We start from the raw sequence: 23,703 nt of genomic DNA, 5'->3' as shown, positions 1-23,703 counted from the left end.
ATAATTGTTTCTTTAGATTGCAGCATGCAGAATACCCCAGTTAGCATGGCTACTGGGCATTCTGGAGTTGTAGTCCCCAAACGGAATTAGTCTAAACTCCGCATATGACTCACTGGTTGTAAAAATGCCCTAGAGAGAAACATGCTTAGCCCCGTGGAAGATACTGAATGGCTGCACGAATAAAGGAAGCAAAGTTGTTCTTGCTCCCATCACAAATGCATGGCCCCATTAACAAATGATTCCTTAAAAGGCTGTCTCCTGCAGAGATGCTCTGGTTCTTATCGCTCAGGATGGCTGCTTCTTTGGAGATAACTGTATTTATAGCTCATCTGGCAAGGGAACTCTTGACAGTCTAATTGCTAAATACATAGTTTGGGTAATCCAATAAAGCAGTAAGCCTCCGTGCCGGCCTTTGTCTCGCCTCACTCCCTGACTGGAACACACAGAGACCATCCAGCAAGGTAAGCGCAAAATGAATAATGCTTTCGTGTTCAGCAGCCATTCTTTTTGTCACCCTGCGGTGCTGTTTCAGGGAGACCCCAAAGAGTCCTAAAGGAATATTGAGGAATTTCTATCTTGTGTTATATGCAAGGAACATCAGTATATACCACGGAGTTTAAAGAGAACCCACACCACACCAGGGAATCAAGAGCTGGTGTTCTCTTTCATCAGAGGTTATCTTTGCATGCTTTTATGTTGTTCAAATGTGAAGAGAGTTCAATGTCTTAGTATCCTTTGTTGCACAAGGGAAGAGAATATAAGGTGACATTGCTATTATTTGCCTTGAAGACATTTCTGACTTATGCAGACCCTAAGGCAAATCTATCATGGGCTTTTATGGGACTGTGACTTGTCCAAAGCTACCCAGTGGGTTTTCAGGGCTGAGCAGAGAGCCAAACTCTGGTTGCTAGATTCTCCTTCTTTGGTGGTCTTTAAGTAGAGGCTAGATGGCCATCAAGAGTGCTCTGATAGTGTTTTTCTGAGGTTGGACTGGTCTCTTCTAGTTTGATGAATTAATGCTCAAACCACTACTGCATGTAGAAAAGTACAATCCTATGCCAATCTACCTCACAATAAGTTCAGTCAGACAGCAGGTAGATTTGCTATTCCAATTATTTAACATGATTTGTCTTGAAATGCATCCTCTTTTTCATTTATCACAAAGAGAGAGAGACTGCCTATCATTTGGGGTTCCTTAATATAACTGTAAGATGTCCTTTGGGTGTAGATCTGGAAAAAAAAATTTTTTTATTTTCAAAAGACACCCCTCCCAATTGCTTGTTAAAAGGACTGAGAATTATCTTCTTTGAGGCTGCAATTTTGCATAATAAAGTGGAACACCTGCAAATAAGAAATGTTCCTTGTTTAAATTAACTCTGTGTTTTTCTAGGAGAGTATGTCAGAATCCTTAACTTTGGGAAATTTCAGCAATACTCCTGTGTGTGCCTGACAACTTAGGGAGTTTATCGCATTTGTCATGGTTTTTTCCCCCCTCACTCTAAGTAAATAATTACAAAGAAGTCTTTTGCTATATGTGGAGATGGAATAATATCATTTTGGGGAAATGATTTTAGGAATTTATATGTTCCTTTGGCCACTGAGTATTTGGAAACAGGGACATTAAAAGACAGCAGAACCTATATAGCCTTTTCTTGTTGTTTTTCTGAGGCCTTAGATGATCCTGGCTATATATTTAGAAGTAGTGAAGACTGTGCTAAAGGGGGGGATGATGAGCCCAGTAATCTGTGTGAGACTACATAAACATCATGTGAAGTAGCATTAACAGCTGCCAAACACCCATTATAAAGCATTCATCACACCAAATTGCCTTTTAAAGTGATCTCAAGAGAGTGCTGTGTTTTGCTTGCAAAGCGTGCATACACAAGGGAGTTAGAGTGATTGTATATGAATTTTTATAGATTGTCTAAATTAATATGGGCAATTGCTTTCTTTTACTGTTTAGTTTGTATTACAGCCCAAAGGCTTTTTTTTTTTTTAATCAGGAGCGACTTGAGAAAGTACAAGTTACTTCTGGTATGAGAGAATTGGCCATCTGCCCAGGGGACGCCCAGGGGACGCCCAGATGTTTTTTGATGTTTTTACCAACTTTGTGGGAGGCTTCTCTCATATCCCCACATGGAGCTGGAGCTGATAGAGGGAACTCATCCGCACTCTCCCCAGGTTGGATTCGAACCAGCAACCTTCAGGACAGCAACCCAACCTGAAGTCAGCAGTCCTGCCGGCACAAGGGTTTAACCAACTATGCCACTGGGGGCTCCTGCAGCCCAAAGGCTGAAGATCCGTTAATGGGAAAACATGTGTTATTTTAGTTTGAGGAGCCAACATGCAACCTGTTTCCAAACCTATGTTCAGTATAGTGGATCAAAATAGAAGTACCATATGTATTCATTCTACTTCATGTATAAGTCGAGGGAAAATTTTGGGGCCAAAATTATGAATTTTGATATGACTCATTGATAAGTCAAGAGAGGACCCCAGGACCATCTCAGGGGCCCAGTTAACCTTGCCACCATTGCCATTTTCTCACCCAGGCATTCAAAAAGATTAGAAGCTATGCTACAGCAGATAAATAAAAATTTCATTTTTATAGCCATGATGCTCAGAGGGTCATAAAAATGCTTGGAGCTTTTCTTTCATTTACCTTTTGCAGATATTTTGCTTTTTTCTTACATACTTATTATAACTTCTGCTTTTATACAGGGCAAATAATTATTAGCGGAATGGTTCTTTTTTAAAAGTCTGGCCCTATATTGAGCTGTACTATAAATCTCATCCACAGACCAATAGTATTGTTTTCCAGACAGTGATGATTAGCTGAGTGAAACCTGGCTGAGCCAGTTTCATGGTTCATAAGTTTTAGAAACTGAGTATGAATGAAGAGTATGGTTTCCCCTTTATAATACAAATATGATAACTGGGATTTATTTATAGGCTGCCTCTTCTCTTATCATACCCAGAACGGCAAGGTCCGGGCAGCTGCATATTTGGAATATCTTATGATATTCCAAAAATGTAGCACTTCATGTTACATTTTTATAAGTGTTATTGCAGAAAACATGTAAGATATGGAAGCAAAATCTGCGCACACAGAGGTTGAGAATATCTGATTGAAGCATGGCTATATTTTGACTTCCACACTTCCTGCATTTTCTGCAGAAAATACCACTGCAGGGCTAGAGCGACCAACTAAGGACAGCAGCGAAAGTAGATCAGGTTTTTACCCTGGTGAACTTAATGGTCTTATTCAGCCTCATGGATGGAGGTGGGAGAATGTTAGATGCCCAAGAATATTGCTTCTTAGGGGAAACTCAAAACTAAACATCTCTCTCCTCACCAAACTTTCCATGATGTGCAACTGATTTTACTGACTTGGTACATGAAAGACTGAGAAGTTAATATATGTTGAGTTTCTTCTCCAAAACGCTTGGCACCAGAAGTATTTTGTACTTTTTTTTAGATTTTAGAAGATCTGTACTGTATTTGAATATACATATATAATGAGATATTGGAGATGTTTGGTGTATACCTTATTCACATAGCCTAAAAGTAATTTTATACAATAGTATTAATAATTTGTACATGAAGCTAAGTTTGGATACATAGGACTATTAGAAACAAATGTGTCTCACAGCACCCATATTGGACAATTTTGAATTTTGGAGTATTTTGGATTTCAGAATTCGGAATAAGAGATAATCAGCCTGTAATAGAGTATAATTTGGGTCTGGCTTTCCAGAAGTACAGCTCTTAAAAACAAATTTCAATTCCAGAGTGAACACTGGCTCATAGCAGTAGATTTTAACTTATATTTTGACTTTATTTTTGAGCGCTTTTGAGTGAAGAGCCCACCAGCCATGTATCTTGTTTTCAAACAGTGCTGCCCTTTAATATTGCCCCCCATTTTATAGGTTTTCGTGTTTTAACACAATCAGTTCCTTGTCCTCCACCGCCCGTCTCTATTTTACTCATGGATTTTACTCCAAGTTTTGCACTAATCACCCTCTGTACATAGCAATTGATGTCTTTGTTTTAATAATTGAGATGTTATGTTGTTTTTATAACTATATTATTATACTTTGTTTTAAATGTATGGATTGTTTTTCTTATGTAAGCCACCCCGAGTCCCTTTGGGGAGATGGAGGCGGGGTACAAGAATAAAGCTATTTTTACTATTATTTCAATTTTATTTCACGTTATGATCTGTGTTACCCAGAGCAGCATATGCCATACATTAAAATATTTTAGCTGACAACAAATACATTGGAATGTTAGAGTGACACCAAGAATCCCGGGGTTTTCAGCTATATAGTAGAGTCTCACTTATCCAACATTCGCTTAGCCAACGTTCTGGATTATCCAACGCAGTTTGCCTTTTATAGTCAATGTTCTCAATACAGTGTGATGTTTTGGTGCTAAATTCGTAAATACAGTAATTACTACATAACGTTACCGTGTACTGAACTTTTTTTCCTGTCAATTTGTTGTAAAACATGTTGTCTTGTTGCTTAATTTGTAAAATTATAGCATAATTTGATGTTTAATAGGCTTTTCCTTAGTCCCTCCTTATTATCCAACATTTTCACTTATCCAACGTTCTACCGGCCCGTTTATGTTGGATAAGTAAGACTCCACTGTACTCCAACTTTCCAAAGTCAGGGGATACCTCAGAATTTCCTGATAACTCTGAGTCCTATTCACCTGATCTACTGTTTAGCAAGCCTTGCAAGTGCTGATTTACTATCAGTAAATGTTAATTTTTATACATTATATACCCATATACCCAGAATCATATAAAAATATCTCAGTCAGAAAGGGGTAGTGAGTGGGAAATGTTTAAGAACCCTTGATTTAGACCAGGACTTCTTATACTTCTCCACTTGTGACCTTTTCTGCCTGGGCAAAATTTACATGACCCCAAGTATATAGGGATATAAAATAGGTTTAAAAACCAAACATTTACTTACAATAAATCAGCATTTGCAAGACTTGCTAAATAGGCTGCTTTTTATTTTTTTGGAGAATGGCTGATGTATTTTCTGCAGAGTCCCCTGTAAACACCGCATGTTTTAGCTAACAGATTTGTGTAAATGGATGGCTTTCAAAAGCCTTTTACTGTTGTCAATTTTTGTGACCTCAATATTGAGCTAAGATGACCCCATTTGGGATTGGGATTCACAGTTTAAGAAGAAGTGATCCAGGCAATGGTCTCGGATTCAGAACATAAAGTCTGAATCCAGCCCCTTCCATACAGGTGCATAAAATCCATGTTGAACTGAATTATAGGGCAGTGTGGACTCAGATAACCCAGTTAAAAGCAGATATTGTGGATTTTCTGCCTTAGTATTTTGTGTTATATGGCTGTGTGGAAGGGCCCTCAGAGGCTGCTCTGATAAATTTAAACCAGGCTAAACTGTCCAGCATAGAGCTGCTGTCAGTCTACAAAGGTTTATGCTACAAACTCCTGTCTCTCAATCTCAAATGTGCAATGATATCCATTTGCAGCCTGCTGGTTAATGCTTCCTCAGAGTGTGTTGGGGTCTCTCTCTAAGGAATTTTTAAATCAGAGGCTGGATGGCCAACTTTTGGGCTTGTTTGATTGTGTTTTCCTTCATGGAAGATTGGAGTCAGACTGGATGGCCCTTGGAGCCCCTTCTAACTCTATTATCTTAGGGTTCTATACAATTCCAAGGAATAACTGACAATTTTTTCACTTCCTCATCCTGTCTCGCAGGTCTCCTTTCAGGACCTGCTGCTAAAATCCACACCACTGGGGAGAAAAGAGCCCAGCATTTGCTATTTTTGATGAAAGTGGGAAGTTTCAAATATTTGTGTTGTTTATAGTTTGCTCTGCATGTGGTAAAGCAGCTGGGAAAACTGTGCTTGTTTCAAGGCTATGATAAACCATTTTTCTTTCTTGTAAAGCCATTATCTCAAAGCAGTAATCACTGACTTGAAGTCTTGCAGAGTCAATTTGAATCAACAAGTCCTGAGTCTGAGTCACAAAAGAATGCATTTTGAATGCGTCCATCTAGCCAACTGTCTTCATGCTGAGAGAGGAGCATCCAAGCCAGAGAAACACATATGTGCTGAACCTTTACCCTTCCTGGCTTATCAAATAGGGCAGAGGAGGCCTGGCGAAGGGGTGGCCAAGGCCTCCTTACAGCAAGGCAGAGTTCCAACTTGCCCCAAGGAGACAGTTGGGAGGCCTTTGTGGAAAAAGCCATCCTGAAATCCTTCTGTAATGGATCATTATTGGCCAGCATCCAACCTACCATTTTTGGGCAAAGTATTGGAACATATGGTGGCCTGCCAGCTCCTGGGGCATCTAGATGAAATTAATTATCTAGATCCCTTTAGCTGTCTATGGCTATGGGACAGAGACAACTTTGATCACCTTGGTGGATGACCTACACAGAAAACAGGATAGGGTGTGCGTGCGTGTGTGTGTTTGTGTCCTTTTTGGTTCTGCTGGAATTCTCGCCGGTTTTAGATATCATTGACCACAGTATCCTTCTGGGTTGCTTTGCTGGGATGGGACTTGGGGACAGTGTTTTACAGTGCCTCTGTTCCTGGAGGGCCAAACACAAAAAGTGATGTTGGGCAACTCCCTGATTGTTGGTCTGTGAGGTCCCTCATGGTTTTGCTTTGTCCTCCATGCTGTTAAGTACATACATGAAACTACTGGAAGAGGTCACCTCGAGTGTTATGCCATCTTTCCTAGTTTGGCAGATAGAAAGTTTACAATATGGTCTTTAAACCTGACAAAGATTGAGAGATGGGGCTATTTTCCAAGTCTTCCTCATATAAAGAATAAAACTTTATTTGTAGACCACCCTATCTCCCCAAAGGCACTCAGGGCAGTTTCCAACATGTAGGGCAAACATTCAATGCCCAAAAAGAAAGACATATAGACAAATTACATCAGAACAAACCACATCGAGCAATTTCAAAACAACCTAATTAAACTTACAGTAGAGTCTCACTTATCCAACATAAACAGGCCAGCAGAATGTTGGATAAGCAAAAATGTTGGATAATAAGGAGGGAAAAGCTTATTAAACACCAAATTACGTTATGATTTTACAAATTAAGCACCAAAACATCACGTTTTACAACAAATCGACAGAAAAAGCAGTTCAAGGCACAGTAACATTATGTAGTAATTATTGTATTTACAAATTTAGCACCAAAACATCGCAATGCATTGAAAACATTTGACTATAAAAACATTGGCTACTAACAAATTGACTACAAATAAAGATAGAATTCAATAAAATGAACTTGCAATAACAACATTGTTGGAAGTTAAATCTGTAAAAAGTTCAGTCCTTGCTGTCTAGAGAAACAGCTGTGGATCTGGGCAGGAGACAGACTGCGTTGGATAATCCAGAACATTGGATAAGCGAGGGTTGGATAAGTGAGACTCTACTGTACTAGCAGACAAAATAATCAACAATGAAAAACTTAAATGACCCATACAAACATTCCTTGCACCAGTGCCTAGTTCTATGTCTTGTGTGATTTCAAGTCATTTCTGACTTATGGCAACCGTGTCTTTTCTTGCCAAGATTTGTTCACAATGGTTGCATTTGCCAGCCTCTGTGGTTGAGGGAGACTGACTTGCCCAAAGTCACTAAGTGGGTTTCCATGGATGAAATGTTATAGTCCAATGCTCAAACCACTACATCATGCTGGCTGTACATATATATTCCTGGACAAATTTTGGAGAATAAGTGAATTTGGTAAGATACAATTCAGAAAAAGTAACCTGGTGGCACTGAGTGTTGAACTTGCTGACCCAAAGGTCGGCAGTTCGAATCCGGGGAGCGGAGTGAGCTCCCGCTGTTAGCCCCAGCTTCTGCCAACTTAGCAGTTCAAAAGCATGCAAATGTGAGTAGATCAAGAGGTACCGCTCAGCAGGAAAGTAACGGTGCTCCATGCAGTCATGCCGGCCACATGACCTTGGAGGCGTCTATGGACAACGCCACTTCTTCGGCTTAGAAATGAAGATGAGCACCAACCCCCAGAGTCAGACATGACTAGACTTAATGTCAAGGGGAAACCTTTGCCTTTACCTAATTTCTCAAAGCTCTGCTCCTGAAGTTCTGTTTCTTCACTGACAATTAGAGTTATTTAAGGGTAAAGAGAGGATTGTCAATTCAGTTTCTAGATTCAGGAGGCACTCCCTATTATTTTCTATGTCATGTTTTAAAAAATTACTTAGGCCTTTACATGTAATTCCTAATATGAAATGAAGGTCAAATATACTGTAATTCCCAATCAACTCGTCTAATGCCATGTTCTATATCAAAAGTTGTATCTATACAAGTACTTTTTGTGTGTTTGTGTAATGACTGTTGACACCATATAGGTTAGAGTTGGATGAATTTAACCTTAAGATTAACTTCTACCCAATAGCTACAGAAGCATTTGAAGGGAAGGGAGTTATAAGCAAAAAAGATGAGAAAAGGTCAGGTAGCCTCTTTTCCTCTCATATCACATCTAATTTGACCTTTTACCATGTCCCAGGTAACAAGATTCCTTAGCACTTTATCACATGAACCCAATTCCTCTGCAATTACACTGATAATGGACACACACCAGACTGAGTACCACTGATATCACATCTCTCTTTCAATTGTGCAACTGCACTGATTCAACAATTCAGCACTTCTGCATATCCTTGAAACCATGCTGTTTGATATTTTTATTTTATTTAGGACAGAAGCCGCAGTGGCGCAACGGGTTAAACCCTTGTGCCGGCTGAACTACTGACCTGAAGGTTGGGTGGTTGACCTGAAGGTTGCCAGCTTGAATCTGCGAGATGAGGTGAGCTCCCGTCTGTCAGTTCTAGCTTGTGGGGACATGAGAAAAGCCTCTCAGTAGGATGGTAACGCATCCAGGTGTCCCCTGGACAACGTCTCTGTAGACAGCCAATTCTCTCACACCAGAAGTGACTTACCTCAAGTCACTTCTGACATGATTTTTTTTTTAATTTAGGGGTAATTTTGCAATTCTAGCTTTGAAAAACAAAACAAGTAAATATAACTATAAAATATAAAATAACAGAAAACTGACAGCTTAGGAATAGTAAAGAGGAGCAGGGAGATACCTGCTCTTGACATCACTTTATTGCCTACATGGTGGCACTGCAGCAGAACGGACCCTTCAGACCAAGGTAATGTGATGGGAATGTTGAAGGATTATGAACTATTGAGGACTCATACAATAATCACAGGAAGAAGGCAGATTAACATCAGGATACAGATAACTTCATTTGAGAGCAGCAATGCCAGTTTGTCTGCTTTGTGTGATAAAGTCCTTTCTTTCTTACTGATGGTCTTACTTTCAAGACATTACGTCTAAACATGTGGAAGAGTCCCTGAAGGAGCACTGTAGTTTTGGGGGTTGCAAAAAAAAAAGCCACCCTTCTAACCCAAGTAATGAAACGTATAGGCCATTGTGTCCCATCTCCCACCTGAAATTTTCCTTTTATCCCCACATTAACACTAAAAATGTCTACACCTGGAACCCTTTGAATGCTAACAATATTTCTAAATGCTCAACTAAAGCTTTTAGTTACTGCAGTTCTAGAAATTTGAGGACTGAAGGAAACTTTCATTGCAGAGTGTGTGTGTGTTTGGGGGCAATGCCATAATCCCCTCCTACCATGTATCTATATCCCTGGAATGCCCCCTGAAATCCTCAAGAGCAGGTGCCAGTCAACGGAGACAGCACTGAACTAGGCGGGTCAGTGGCTTAACTCTGAATCTTATCACCTTTGATCGCCCTTTCTTTGCACAGTAGGTCAAATTTACAGCAGCCAGGGGAGGGAGAGGAAGCAGGGAACACCATAATCCTCTTGTTTGTGACTGTAACTAGGTGAAAAGGTACAAGATGAAAGTGGGGATGGGTGCGGATGTGTGAGTAATTGCATAAGTAAATATATAAATGTGAAATGTTTTCCTTGTACAAACAGCAATTGCCCAAGATTGGATGGCATTACTTAGAAGGAATAAAGACTTCAAAACAAAGACAGAAAGAATTAAAAGACAAACATAAGCTTGAAAATAGGTTGATATACTAATTAGATAAAACCACACCCAGGGATGCAAGGAATAAACGGCGTTGTGTGAGGACTGGGGGAGAAAGGTGTATGGAGAAGCTTTCTTTCCCGTAGGATAGTGTTAGATGCCAGCTGCAGTGAGCCTCAAAGAATGAGTCTCTTGGTGCTTTGTCTCCTTATATGGTAAAATGATACACAGGGGTTTTTCACTAGGCTGTGAAGGCAGACGCCTGTTTCCACACAACAGAGACGGCTGAATAGAAATCCAAAGAGCTGTTTGCAGAGTGTGGAGGATTCCCCGGCTAGCTGTGCATCTCCTCCCTGCCTGCAGCTTATTGGGTTGCCCATTTATTCATGGATGTGACTCCCCAAACCAACTCCAGAGGGTCCCTTTAACTACCTACCTGTAAGTAAAAATCCCTTTTTATCCCCAAGACTCAACAATAAACCTTTGGAGATTTTACTGTAGCTAACAAAGGATGGGATGTTAGGATAGGATGCCAAATAGAACAATGTCTGTTTAGGATAAAGCAAATCTATCATTGAATGAGAAATACACCAAAATTGAACAATAAAAAGAAATAGTGTAGAAATAATTATTTTTGTCTTTGGAGAAAAATATTCTATTTCTGAATGGCACTGTGAGCAAGAGACACAGCATTGTGTCAATTCACACTGAGACAATTTTTGCTTCTAAATGCCATGTTGGAAAAGTCCTCGGGAAGATCATGAATAAATGAGAGCTCAGCTCTTGGCTTCTTTGTGCCTCTGTCAATACTTCCTGCTTCCTAAAAACAACAAAGGACCTTGTCATATTTTTTTACACTACAGTAGAAGAAAGACAAAAAGCAAAGATAGTGTTGCCCATTTCCTATGGTAGTTGTGAGCATGTGCACACACTCCCCTTTCAAAGAGCTAAAAGAAACATGTATCTCCAATTACATTTTTATTTGAAGATATTTACCCAAATATACCTATTGTTTGTCATGCTTCTTCTCTATAGTTAAGATAGAGAATATATACAGCTGATAAAATAATATGTCAGTCAACACCAGTTTTCATGTCTCATTACATTTACTTATTATATAGTTATTTCTCGATATGTATGACACTGCTTTCTAGCTAAAATGATATCCAAGGTGACTTTACATGCCTTACTATGCTTGCTGGTGACATTATCCTTTCCCGTTTTACAACATAATACATTTGTCTTTCATTCACAGTGTCGTTTTAATACTTCCTAGAGGTTGTTAACTCAAATGTATTAATTATTCCAGGCTGAATAGTTACCATAGCAACCATCTACTACAATTACACTAGGTCCATGCATGAAATTGGATCCATTTTAGCTATATTCTGGAGAAGTGGGAGCAGGGCCGGCCCTAGGTAATTTTCAAGTGTAAGCGAACAGAATTTTGGCACGCGCCACCCCCACCCCCACCCAAACCAATCACTGAAAAATAAAAGCGTTGGATAAGCAAAAATGTTGGATAATAAGGAGGGATTAAGGAAAAGCCTATTAAACATCAAATTACATTATGTTTTTACAAATTAAACACCAAAACATCATGTTTTACAACAAAACAACAGAAAAAGCAGTTCAATACATGGTAATGTTATGTAGAAATTACTATATTTACGAATTTAGCACCAAAACATTGCAATGTATTGAAAACATTGACTACAAAAACATTGGCTATTAACAAATTGACTGCAAATAAAGATAGAATTGCATAAAATAAACTTGCAGTAACAACATTGTCAGAAGTTAAATCCGTAAAAACTTCAGTCCTTGCCATAGACCCAACTTAAGAAAGGTCAGAGCATTCTTGGGGATCTACCACATTCGGCATATCTTTATGGCAGATGGTACAGGGTGACAAAGACAAGGACAAACAGACTGAAGCTTTTATCCTGGAGCTGTGGTTATGTTGGACTGTGGTTTCTTATTGGTGTGGCATTGGGGGCTCTGTGGTGGGGGTGTGCAGGGATGGGTGTGTTGTTTTGTGGTATGTGCAGGGGAAGGCTTGTAATTTCGTTGTGAAATAGCACAATGACAAATAAAGCTATTCTATTCCAACTCTACGATTCTATTCCTGTTTTCCTCATCACCAGACATCATGACTGGAGCTGATAGGAGTTGTGCGACAGCAGGCATGGGCAAACTTGGGCTCTCCAGGTGTATTGGGCTTCAACTCCCACCATTCCTAACAGCCTGAGGCCCTTTCCTTTTCCCCCTCAGCTGCTTAAGTGACTGAGGGGGAAAAGGAAAAGGCCTCTGGCTGTTAGGAATGGTGGGAGTTGAAGCCCAATACACCTGGAGGGCCCAGGTTTGCCCATGCCTGCACGACAGCCACATCTGGTAGGCTGTGGCCCTCAGTGGGAAACCTTGGCCTTGTCTGACGGAGAGACAAGGAAACCTGAGGGTTAAGCAAGGGGAGGGGGGAGCCACTCACCTCGAACATGAGCGAGACCAGGACACAGAGCACCAGGCAGAAGCCGATGTCGGCGTGGCTGTGGATGAGGAACTCCTGGCTGAAGCACGAGTGGCTCTTGGCCTGCCACCGGAATGCCACAGCAGGCAATGGGTTAAGCAGCAGTGGGCGGGGCTTCAGGCCACACAGCCAGCCAATCAGGTGCCTGCTGCTGTGCCTGTGCAGAGTGGCCCAGGCTTGAGGTGCAGTCTAAGCCGCTGAAGAAGTTGCCCCAGGGCGGCCGGAGAGAAGTTGGCGGCACCGAGCTGCTGTCTACCGGCTGGCCAACTTCTCCCCGGTCGCTCTGGGGCAACTTCTCCAGCGGCTCAGACCGCGCCTCAAGCCTGGGCCACTTTGTGCAGTGCGGCAGTGGGCGCCTGATTGGCCCAGGAGACAGCCCTGCAGCGCTGCATGGCAGGAGAAGGCCATGCCTGGGCAGAGGTGCCTCAACAGTTACTGAAGGTGCCATCCCCTAGGGGGGCGCCGTTGAGGCACCTCCGCCCAGGCATGCCCTTCCTATGGCTGCGGCCTGGCTATGGCCAATGCGGAGGCAGGCCAGGCCGCGGCCATGGAGGCAGGAGGTGCCCCTAGAGGATGGCACCTTAAGCAACTGCCTAATTTGCCTTGCGGTTAAACCGCCCCTGAGTGGGAGGTATAAGAAATAAGAGTCTACTACTAATCCAGCATGGTGTAGTAGTTTGAGTGTTGGGCTGTGACTCAAGAGACCAGGGTTCAATTCCCTGCTCAACCGTGGAGACCCACTGGGTGACCTTGGGTAAGTCACAAACTCCCAGCCCCAGAAAACCCTTTATAGATTCTTCCTAGGGTCAGCATCAATTGAAAACTACTTGAAGGCACCACCACCACAACAACTAGCTTTAAAAAGAAACATGTTGGAGTTTCAGTGAAGCTTATTCTTAAATCACAAAATGTGGGATTGAGACCATAGAGTCCTTTTTCATTTACACAGGAAGGTCTAATTCTATTCTCATGTATCTCAGTGAGATAAAGTCACAATTAAATTATCTTGGTGATATATTTGGTGCAGCAGTGGTCCTCCAGCCCTTCATGTATGTTAGACTATGAAGTCCATCATTCTCATACAAAATAACACAGGATGAGGAAATCCAGTGTGTAACCTTAAATTAGACACTGGTTTCTTCTGTCAATTAGCTAGTATTTATTACACTCACACACACACAATGATCAAAATATATATTTTCGGGGTGGTGTGGAAAAAACATTTGTTTTAACATTTAAGACATTTACACAAAATCTGGGGAATGTCTTGAATCTAGACTGAGGAGTTTAGAACCTATGAATAAGAAGCCCAAGTCAGGTCTTATATTCTTGATTCATTTATGTTTTTAAAGTTCACATTGAAGGTCTAATGCAGTGGTTCTCAACCTGTGGGTCCCCAGATGTTTTGGCCTTCAACTACCAGAAATCCTAACAGCTGGTAAACTGGCTGGGATTTCTGGGAGTTGTAGGCCAAAACACCTGGAGAACCACTGGTCTAAGGAGCAAAAATGTTAAGATAACCCACCATTTAAGACCACCTGCTGACACCCTACAATATAGAAATATCAATGTCTTGTTCATCTCATGAAACTATACCTTGAGCCTAGCTGCTTTGCAAGGCATATAAGTCTAAAAATTTCAATTAAAAAATTGACCCCCCCCCCCACAAAAATAGGTCAAAATGGCACCAGGTTAGTATGTGATAAAGTCCTTAGTCCCATCCTGGGATAACGTAGAGCAGTGATTGTCAACTGTGGGTCCCCAGGTGTTTTGGCCTACAACTCCCAGAAATCCCTGCCAGTTTATCAGCTGTTAGGATTCCTAGGAGTTGAAGGCCAAAACATCAGTGGCTGAGAACCACTGACCTAGGAGAAGCACTGAGAGCCTCTACACTCTCTGCCCTGGTAATGATTCTGGACTTTTTGAATGTCTTAATGGGGCAATAGTGGCTGCAGCAGTGACTTTTTGGTGCTTCCCATCAAAGGTGTATTGAGAGAATATAGGGGGCTGTTGCTTCTTTCATCTCAACTTTTGCCACTTTACTCAGAGAAGGATATTTTTTTCTTTAAAAAAAAGAGTTCATACAATGCCTTAATTGCTATCACACACAAAAGGAACCACCCTCTGTTCTAAGTAGAGAGATGAAAGGCCCATTTTAATGCCTATGTAGGAAAATGATGGTGATGGCACCATGGATTGTGCTGACACTTTTTCCGCTCTTTGTAGAATGACACTTGATTTATCCACAAGTCATATCAAAACCCATAATTTTGGCCTGAAAAATCTCCTGACTTGTACATTGTATATACATTCTGAAAATGTTGGAGGTCAAGTTGCCCAACATGCCCAGGCATGCACTCCAAGGCCAGGCAAATCTTTACTGCATGGTTATCAGACTTCTCCTCTAGTAGACAGGACACAACTAGCATTTTAAAATTCCTTTTTGTTCCTCATGTGAGCTGGATATCTTTCCTCACTCTTTGTTTAGTGAAGCAAGTTTTCAAAGAAGGAAGGAAGAGGACCTGCCCATTCTTTAGCTTATTTGGGAAGCTTCTCTGACCAATTGGGTTCTGTCTATTTCTCTAGTGTTTGCTACTCTCCCATTTCAAAAAAAGTATGCAAACTAACACTTGAAATCAACTTGACTTTATTTTAATCTGACCTTAACAAAGTGTTCATTTAAACCTATATGAGTTTATCTATTTTGCGCTTTGTCAGGGCCCTTCCACACAGCCATATAACCCAGAATATCAAGGCAGAAAAACCCGCAATATCTGCTCTGAACTAGATTATCTGAGTCCACACGGCCATATGTTCCAGTTCAAAGCAGAAAGTGTCAGATTTTATTCAACTGTGTGGAAGGGGCCCTAAGTAAAAGAATAACATTTCCAGTCAACTACCTCAGGATGCTTCCAGATAAGAACTCCTTGTGGAAAAGATTAGCAAGAATTATATTGCTCTTCCAGTTTTCCTAGAGTTTTCCCATTTGATGGGTCAACAAGTTAGAAGACATTGACCAGAACATTATTTTACAAAATGTAATGCATTACTATGTAATTGTTTTAAAGAAACAAATTATATTAGTCTACACATATGTTTTAGAAATAAGAAGTAAATGTTGTTACACTAAAAAAGTAACAATGTTACCACTTCTGTATCTGAAAAAATAATGTTACCCCCTTGTTAGTTTTGTGTTATTTTCTTTAGATTGCATCACTTCCAGCTTCAAATTACATTAAAGTACTATATATTACTTCTACCTTTACTTTAAATATTACACTACAGTATTTTCCTTCCAACTTTACTTTAGATTACTTCACATTACTTCTAATTTTGCTTTAGATTACTGTAGGTGGCCCTCACGGTATAAAAAAACTTGCTGCAGTTGAAGTGAAGTGGTGGTTCAATAAAAGCCTGGTCAGGATATATCTTTTTCTGGTCCAAAAAAGCTGAAGGAAGCAGTGTGAAACCGCAGGGAAGTTACAAATCTGACCCTGAAACAGAAGTATGCAAATCTCTCTACTCCACTCTATGTATCAACTACAAAACATTCAAATGAATATATACTCTTCCTAGTGATGGACATTTTGAAGTAATCAGGCATTGATCAAGTCTCATTTTTCATTGATGCTTGCCATGAATGTGCCTTTCACATTCACTGGGGTTAGGGACACCGGACTTCTGCAAAAGTGAAAAACCACAAATAAAAGCAAGCTATCTTTTGACCTGAGAAAACACCTCTCTAGAAATGTATAGGTCCTCCAATATAAATTTGGAAAACTTCTATCAGAAGTGTTGTGTCGGAAATTGAGCACAGAATCAGACTGAAAAACCTAGAGTTTCCCACAGAGTTCTTTGCTCTAGGAATCCTTTGATCCTTCAGCGGTCAATTTCCATAAAGTCATATTGGGGGACCTTGTGATTCCTAGGGAGAACATTAAAAGTCAAATCTGCAAATGTGGAGGGCCAACTGTACAGCTATTGGCTGTAAAATTCTAGCACAATACAGGTTGGTCACCAAATGCGGCACACTACAACAGATTGAACTTTCACTTCCTATAATTCTACCTTTCTCACTCTCGAGGGGGCCTCAGTACTCTGAGGTACCAGATCCTGTTTGATCTTGGAAGCTAAGCAGGGTCAGCCCTGGTTAGTACTTGGCTAGAATGCCTCCTATGAATCCCAGGTGCTATGGGCTATATTTCAGAGGAAGGATCTGGAAAAACTGCCACTAAGTATTTCTTGCCTAAGAAAACCCTTTGAAATGCATGGTGTTGCTCCAAATTGATAGATGATTTAAAGAAGCATGCATGCACACACACCAAGAGCAAGACAGAAAGGAAATTTTCTACCAAATCTGAGTCTTGAGATTCCCTAATAAATAAATAAACTCTAATTCAATTTGCTTATTCAGATTTTTTTCCCCCAAACCCTGGATGAAAATCCAAGTCTCCCTTTAGGTAGTTTTATTCTTTCAATAATGTCCTCTCTATTCTAAAATTTGGGAGGATGTGAAGAATTTGTCAATCAATGACCTTCACAGCTAAGAGGGGATTTGAACCTTGGCTTTCATGAGTCAAATCCAACATTCTAGGTTCTTCTACAATAGTGTTTCTCAACCTGGAGGTTGGGACCCCTTGGGGGGGGGGTCGTGAGGGGGTGTAAGGGAAGTATTTTCTGTTGATCATGAGGGTTCTGTGTGGAAGGTTTGGCCCAATTCTATAGTTGGTGGGGTTCAAGGGCCTCTTTGATTGTAGATGAACTATAAATTCCAGCAACTACAACTCCCAATTGCCACGGTCTATTTTCCCCAAACTCCACCAGTGTTCTGATTTGGGCATATTGAGTATTTGTGCCAAGTTTGGTCCACAGTGCTCTCTGGATATAGGTGAACTACCGCTTCAAAACTCCAGGTCAATGCCCACCAAACCCTTCCAGTATTTTCTGTTGGTCATAGGAGTTTTGTGTGCCGAGTTGGGTTCAGTTCTGGTGGAGTTAAAAATGCTCTTTGATTGTAGGTGAACTATAAATCCCAGCAACCACAACTCCCAAATGACAAACTCAATCCCTCCCAATCCCACCAGGATTCAAATATGAGGGTATTGAGCATTTGTGCCAAATTTGGTCCAGTGAATAAAAATACATCCTGTATATCAGATGTTTACATTACAATTCATAACAGTAGCAAAATTGCAGCTATGAAGTAGCAACGAAAATAATTTTATGGTTGGGGGTCACCACAACATGAGGAATTGTATTAAGGGGTTGTGACATTGGGAAGGTTGAGAAACACCATTCTACAGTCTAGAACTGATGCAGTTTGATGCAGTTTGATGCAGTTTGATGTAGCTGTAGTTCTATGTAGCACAACCGGTGGGAAAAGGTTAAAGACCTTTTAAACTACAACTCTCATCATTCCATAGCATTGAGCCATGGGAGTTAAATTGGTGTCAAAGTGCATTAATTCTGTGTCATTATATGGTTAATACACACATTTTGAAAGCCAGTATGTATTCTGGACTTTACTTCGTATCCCTGCCTGTTGAGGTGGCTGATGAGCGTGATGATGATTGCAAAATGCCAGAAAGTGAAGACTCTATTTCGCCTTTTCCAATTTCTATGTCCCCTTTTGACAATGATAGGGCAGATGAATTCTGCTGTCCTCTTTCTTGTTGTGCTACTATCGGATCAGAGTGCACTGGGAAATACATCTAGTGAATCTGAGCTCCCCACAACTTTTGGATCTGATTAAAAGCAGAAGCGTTATGTTCTATGTAATGCCTAAAATGAGTAGAAATTAGATACTGATATTAGTCGAGACAGATCTTAGAAGGAAAAGAGTAACTGAAAAAGACCCACAGGTCTGTGTGGTGAAGAGGCTTTTCAAAATAATAATAATAATAATAATAATAATAATAATAATAATAATAATAATAATAATAATAATTTTGTTTTTGTACCCCACTTCCATCTCCCGGGGGGACTCGGGTGGCTTACATGGGGCTAAAGCCCAGACAAATACAAAACAAACATAGAACGACATCAAATAACAAAAAACCACGCGCAAATGAAAATTAAAAATAACATAAAATAAAATCACAAACATTAGTGATTCCCATGATTCCCCCTCATGTGAGTCTTTCTAGCTGCAAGCAGGATTCTGTACCTAGAGGTGAGTCTGACTGGCAGGAAAATATATTTTATCCAATGTGTCATTTAGTTCTTATGAGATTTGTCTTGCTTAGAGTTTCCAAGCTCTGGGTGCAGATAATAGATAAAACTGTACAATGGCACTTCAACAAAGCACAACCTCCTCATCTTATTAACACTAGCATATATATCACAGTTCCATTTTATTGTTTAGGAGTGTGATTCAGTAAATGGGGGAAGAAAAGTATATGCTAACAGCCATACCTGTTCTTGAGATGTTTCAGGTAACATCATTTTAACCTGTGGCTCTCCCTTTTCTCAATGACAGGCTGGCGAAATCCTAGACATCAAAATGACAGAACGCTTTGACTGCCATTACTGCAAGGAGACTCTGTTTGGCAAGAAGTACATCCTGAGGGAGGACAACCCCTACTGCATCAAGTGCTATGAGAGCCTGTACTCCAACACCTGTGAGGAATGTAAAAAGCCAATTGGCTGTGATTGTAAGGTACCTGGGATGTGCCTTTCACTGAGCTAATTCTTCATTCAGATGTCCGACACTGCACATATGTTCCCTAAAAAGTCACCTGGGGAACAACTCAACCCTGTGTCATGTTTCAGATTCAAAAATGCAGTACAACTGCATGTCCATGGGGCATATATTCCTGAATTTACTATAGAAACAGAAAACTATGGACAACCCTACTGAACTGTAATGACTTTCATTGGAAATTATCACAAAATTCTTTCTCTTAAGAGGTTGCATTCCAGGCGGTTGTAAATACGATGAGCCTGTGGTGTTTTGAAAGTCCTTTTGGCTGCAAGAAATTGTGGGATGGTATCTGTGTATCTCACAAAATTGCCCAAGAGGTTCTAGAATATTCCTAAGGTGGTATCTTATCTAGGAATTTGCTGGATTATTTAGCTCTTCCAGCAGATTTATATCATACAATCACTTGGAGGACATAGAAAAATAAAGGAGAGGACATTTTTTTTTCAGATTTGGCTATGTAGAACCACAGGTACTGGTCCTATGAGTATAGGGGTTGTACTGCATACTTCAAACTTGTTTTACACTGAGATAATCTTGTTGGTGAAAGTATTCTTTTTTCTGCTTCCTGCTTTCTTTCTTTCTGGATTTCCCTTTTATTCTGTGTTTGTTTGTTTTTTAAAAAACCCTCTGAACATCTAGACTTTTCAGTAAGGTCTGGATATTTGCAGGTGTGGGAGGTGTGTGGACTGCCCTCAAGATCACCATCCACGATCCCAGGAGCAGTCCACACAACAATCCCATCTCTGCCGACTCAAGAAGCCCATGGAGGAGGAATGGTGGGTGCCATCCTACCCTCCCTCTCTCACCTTTTAGCCTTAAAAATATTGAAAATAGGCTCATTACCAAGCCTAGCAGGTTCCCTTTGCTCTATTGTCATTCTAAAAGATGGCACTGAGCTTTGGAGAGCGGAGGGGAACATCCCCCCTTGAAAGCTCCATGTATCATTTAGAGCAGTGGTTCTCAACCTGTGAGTCCCCAGATGTTTTGGCCTTCAATTCCCAGAAATCCTAACAGCTGGTAAACTGGCCGGGATTTCTGGGAGTTATAGGCCAAAACACCTGGGGACTCACAGGTTGAGAACCACTAGTTTAGAGGTACCACGAAGCAAAGGGAACCAGTTGACTATACCCCTACCACCAATTGTGAACCGGCACAGGTGGGAATATGGTCACCCTCTCACCAAAAGACCCCCTGTTTGGGCAGCAAATATGCAGGGAACTTGATATTTCAATTCTGGTTCACTGCACATTTTCTGCAGTGTGGAAGCACACTTAGAAGGGTTTTTTTTTTTTTGTTTCTTAACTGAACCCCAAGGTGCTTTATGTCAACTGGCCTTCAAAGCTACTACACCCACAATAACACCCCCCCCCCCCCCAAGTTTAGGAATTGGTTTGGAAGGGTAAGATGGAGCAAGAAAAATAATTCTAACGAAAGGGTGAATTCTTTCAGCTCCCAGTTCAATTTTGGTTTGACTCCTTTAAAACAAAAACAACAAAAATCTCAGGCAATCTGCAACAGATTTCTCATAAGTTATGTGGAGATGTCCAATAACTAATCCATGAAATACTGTGGTACCTTGTAGATGATTTCATTTGATTCTGGAAACAGAATAGCACTTAGCTAGGAGTCAACATATTGTTCATAAGATAAATTCCAAAGCCCATATTGTGACATTACTCTTCTTAAGGCAAATAGAAAAGCCTAATCTGTGCAAGTTTTGAAAGAAGACAGCTGTGTTTGTCAAAGCTTGCAAGATAATTTTGTGTATTACAAAAATAAGGACCTTACAATAAATACTGGCAGAAGCTTCTGCCTATCTGTACACCTCCCTGATGTTTTGCACTACACAGAAGCAAATCCAAAGAAAACTAAAATAGAACCAGAAACAAACCAGTACTGTGCAACGATTCCCGGAGCTAGCGGGTAAAAAGGAGGTAGCAATTTCTCTCCAAAGTTTACTTTTTGACACTCAAGAATCTCAGAGCTTGGCACAACTTCAACAAAATCTCAGAACAAGAAATTAATCAGATGAACTTTTCAACTCGGATGGATAGATTTGGGGAGTGTAATGTTATCTGATCTCTCTGTGTTTTTAAACAAGGCTTTCTACAAGGGCAGATGAAGTATGGGATAGCGTTTTTATATGCCAGAAATTGTTGTGAAGGATTAAGAAAATATTCCTGTACGAAGAACGGCACATGCATGCTTGCTTGCAGACTGACTCACACAGCACATACTCGAGAAAGCTGATAACAATAAGGGAAGAATATAAAGCATATATGCTCCAATATACTATTATCTTTGTAATGACACATTTATTAAAATATAGTGATGCTCATGCATTTGTCAATAAATATCCACTCTTCTGCATATGTATGTCATAAGGGGGGAAAAATTATGCCTTATGGGACTACATGTATGCCATGCACAAAGAATGGGTAATGACTCTCTGATGGATTCTGCCCATCCATTTTGCATGGGTTTTGTGGATCTTGCCTCCAAATTTAGAAGCAAAACATCTCCTGTATTTTACCTTAAAAGAAAAGTGCATGGGAATTGTGCGTCACGTTTGCAAAGAAATACATACCTCTTTAAAAGAATTTTAAAAGAGGAGTCCCGGTGGCGAAGTGCATTAAAGCACTGAGCTGGAGACCGAAAGGTCCCAGGTTCAAACCCCAGGAGCGGCGTGAGCGGCCGCTGTTAGCTCTAGCTCCTGCCAACCTAGCAGTTCGAAAACATGCCAATGTGAGTAGATCAATAGGTACCACTCCGGCGAGAAGGTAACGGCGCCCCATGCAGTCATGCCGGCTACATGACCTTGGAGGTGTCTACGGACAACTCCGGCTCTTAGGCTTAGAAATGGAGATGAGCACCAACCCCCAGAGTCAGACATGACTGGACTTAACGTCAAGGGAAAACCTTTACCTTTAACCTTAAAAGAATTTATGTTTTAAATCAAGGTATATACTTGCTACTCACAGTATTAAAAAGCAGAAGTGGAGTTGTACTTCTAGCAATGCAACACAGTAGTTTTCAATGGCATGTTGTGTATATATGTGTGTGTTCCAACCTCTAGTCAGTTGCTGTGGGTGTTAAATTGGTTCCAATGTGTTACCTGCCATAGCTGTCCACCCTGGTCTATGTGAATTTGTAGCATGGCCAACGTATTTTAGATCTATCATCACATTTTAAGATCTCTTTCCAAATCCACCAATGCTCACTGTCAATGAGATTGGATCTACACTGCCATATAATCTAGTTTCTGATTCCTGATTAGCTGCCTTAAACATGATTATATGAGTTCATACTGCCATATCCAGTTCAAAGCAGACAATCTGGATTCGGAAGCTGGGTTATATGTCATTGTTGATGGGGCCTAAGTCCCATGGAAGTCAAAGATCCTATGCAAGGACCCAAAAACAGTGCACTTTTTTCTACATTTTGTTTAGCAGCAGTTGACTAAAAGGCCAATGTACCAAAAACACAGAAATATGAAGAAATGGAGTTGGCATGGAGCACTAGTTCTTAGTTTATGTTTTTAAAACAAGGCTCTACTATTTGGATTGGGAGTTCTATAAATAACAAAAAAAATCATAGGAAGAGAAATTGAGAAGGAAGGATAATACAGAACACAGTAAATAATAAGGATTGTGGCCATTTGTGAAAACTAAGTTCTATAAAAGCAAATGTTTATCATGCCATTTAAAAGTGAACAAGATTAAACTAAGAATTTTTGTCTTTTTGTTCTTGAATGAGCCAGTATTTCTGTTGATAAATTTAGGTATACGAAGCTGTAGTAATCATTTGTTCTTCAGGAAGCAGGTTTGGACACTTTGTGGTCCTCCAATTGTTGAACTGCAGCTCCATCACCCCTCACCATTTGGCTACGGTGACCTAGGCTGATGGGATATACAGTACAATCTCGCTATCCATGTGAGAGATATTCTCAAACTTTATGTGGATACGCAAAACCGGATAAAAGAAAAACCATTTAACATGAAGAATTTCTGACGCACGAATGCCATAGGGTTGCATTGAAGCACCCAAAATGTTGTTGGATGTAGATAAATAAAACAATGTGCACTGGTCCCGTGCATACAGAGGTTGTGCAGTACAACTTTCCAATATCTGGAAGACCATAAATTCCAGAACTAGAAGACCTGCACCAACCACAAAATTTTAAGAAGGGGTTCTGACAAATAGTAGGAAAAGAAGAAGACCACTTTCCAGATGTACAGACTCAGTCAAGGAAGCCACAGGTGGCCTGAGGCCCCAGCTACACTGTCATATAACCCAGTTTCTGAATGCAGATTAATTGCAATGAACTGGATGGTATGACAGTGTAGATCTAACTTGAGTTTGCAGGACTTCAGCTGGGCTATTGATGACTGAGTGACTTGGAGGTCTCTCATCCATAA

The 23,703-nt window shown here is 40.5% G+C and overlaps 1 protein-coding gene across 7 annotated transcripts in view; it reads left to right on the top strand.

Moving 5' to 3' along the window:
- The first annotated feature begins 325 nt into the window (after positions 1-325).
- Positions 326-23,703, top strand: part of fhl2 (four and a half LIM domains 2) — a 31,750-nt gene continuing 8,372 nt past the window's right edge. The window contains exons 1-3 of one of the 7 annotated variants that reach the window (XM_062975405.1): positions 326-461; positions 8,747-8,850; positions 19,061-19,240. In XM_062975405.1, the coding sequence (XP_062831475.1) occupies positions 19,085-19,240 (156 nt within the window). In that variant the 5' untranslated portion in view covers positions 326-461; positions 8,747-8,850; positions 19,061-19,084. Of the gene's footprint in view, positions 462-8,741; positions 8,851-10,330; positions 10,494-19,060; positions 19,241-23,703 lie in introns of those variants that run through there. The other 6 variants (XM_062975404.1, XM_008107072.3, XM_008107075.3 and 3 more) reach the window with 6 other exon arrangements.

This window comes from Anolis carolinensis, chromosome 3 (genome assembly GCF_035594765.1).
Source record: "Anolis carolinensis isolate JA03-04 chromosome 3, rAnoCar3.1.pri, whole genome shotgun sequence".
Classification (NCBI taxonomy): domain Eukaryota; kingdom Metazoa; phylum Chordata; class Lepidosauria; order Squamata; family Dactyloidae; genus Anolis; species Anolis carolinensis.
Note: the sequence above shows the minus strand (reverse complement) of the source record. Positions and strands in the feature narration are given on the sequence as shown.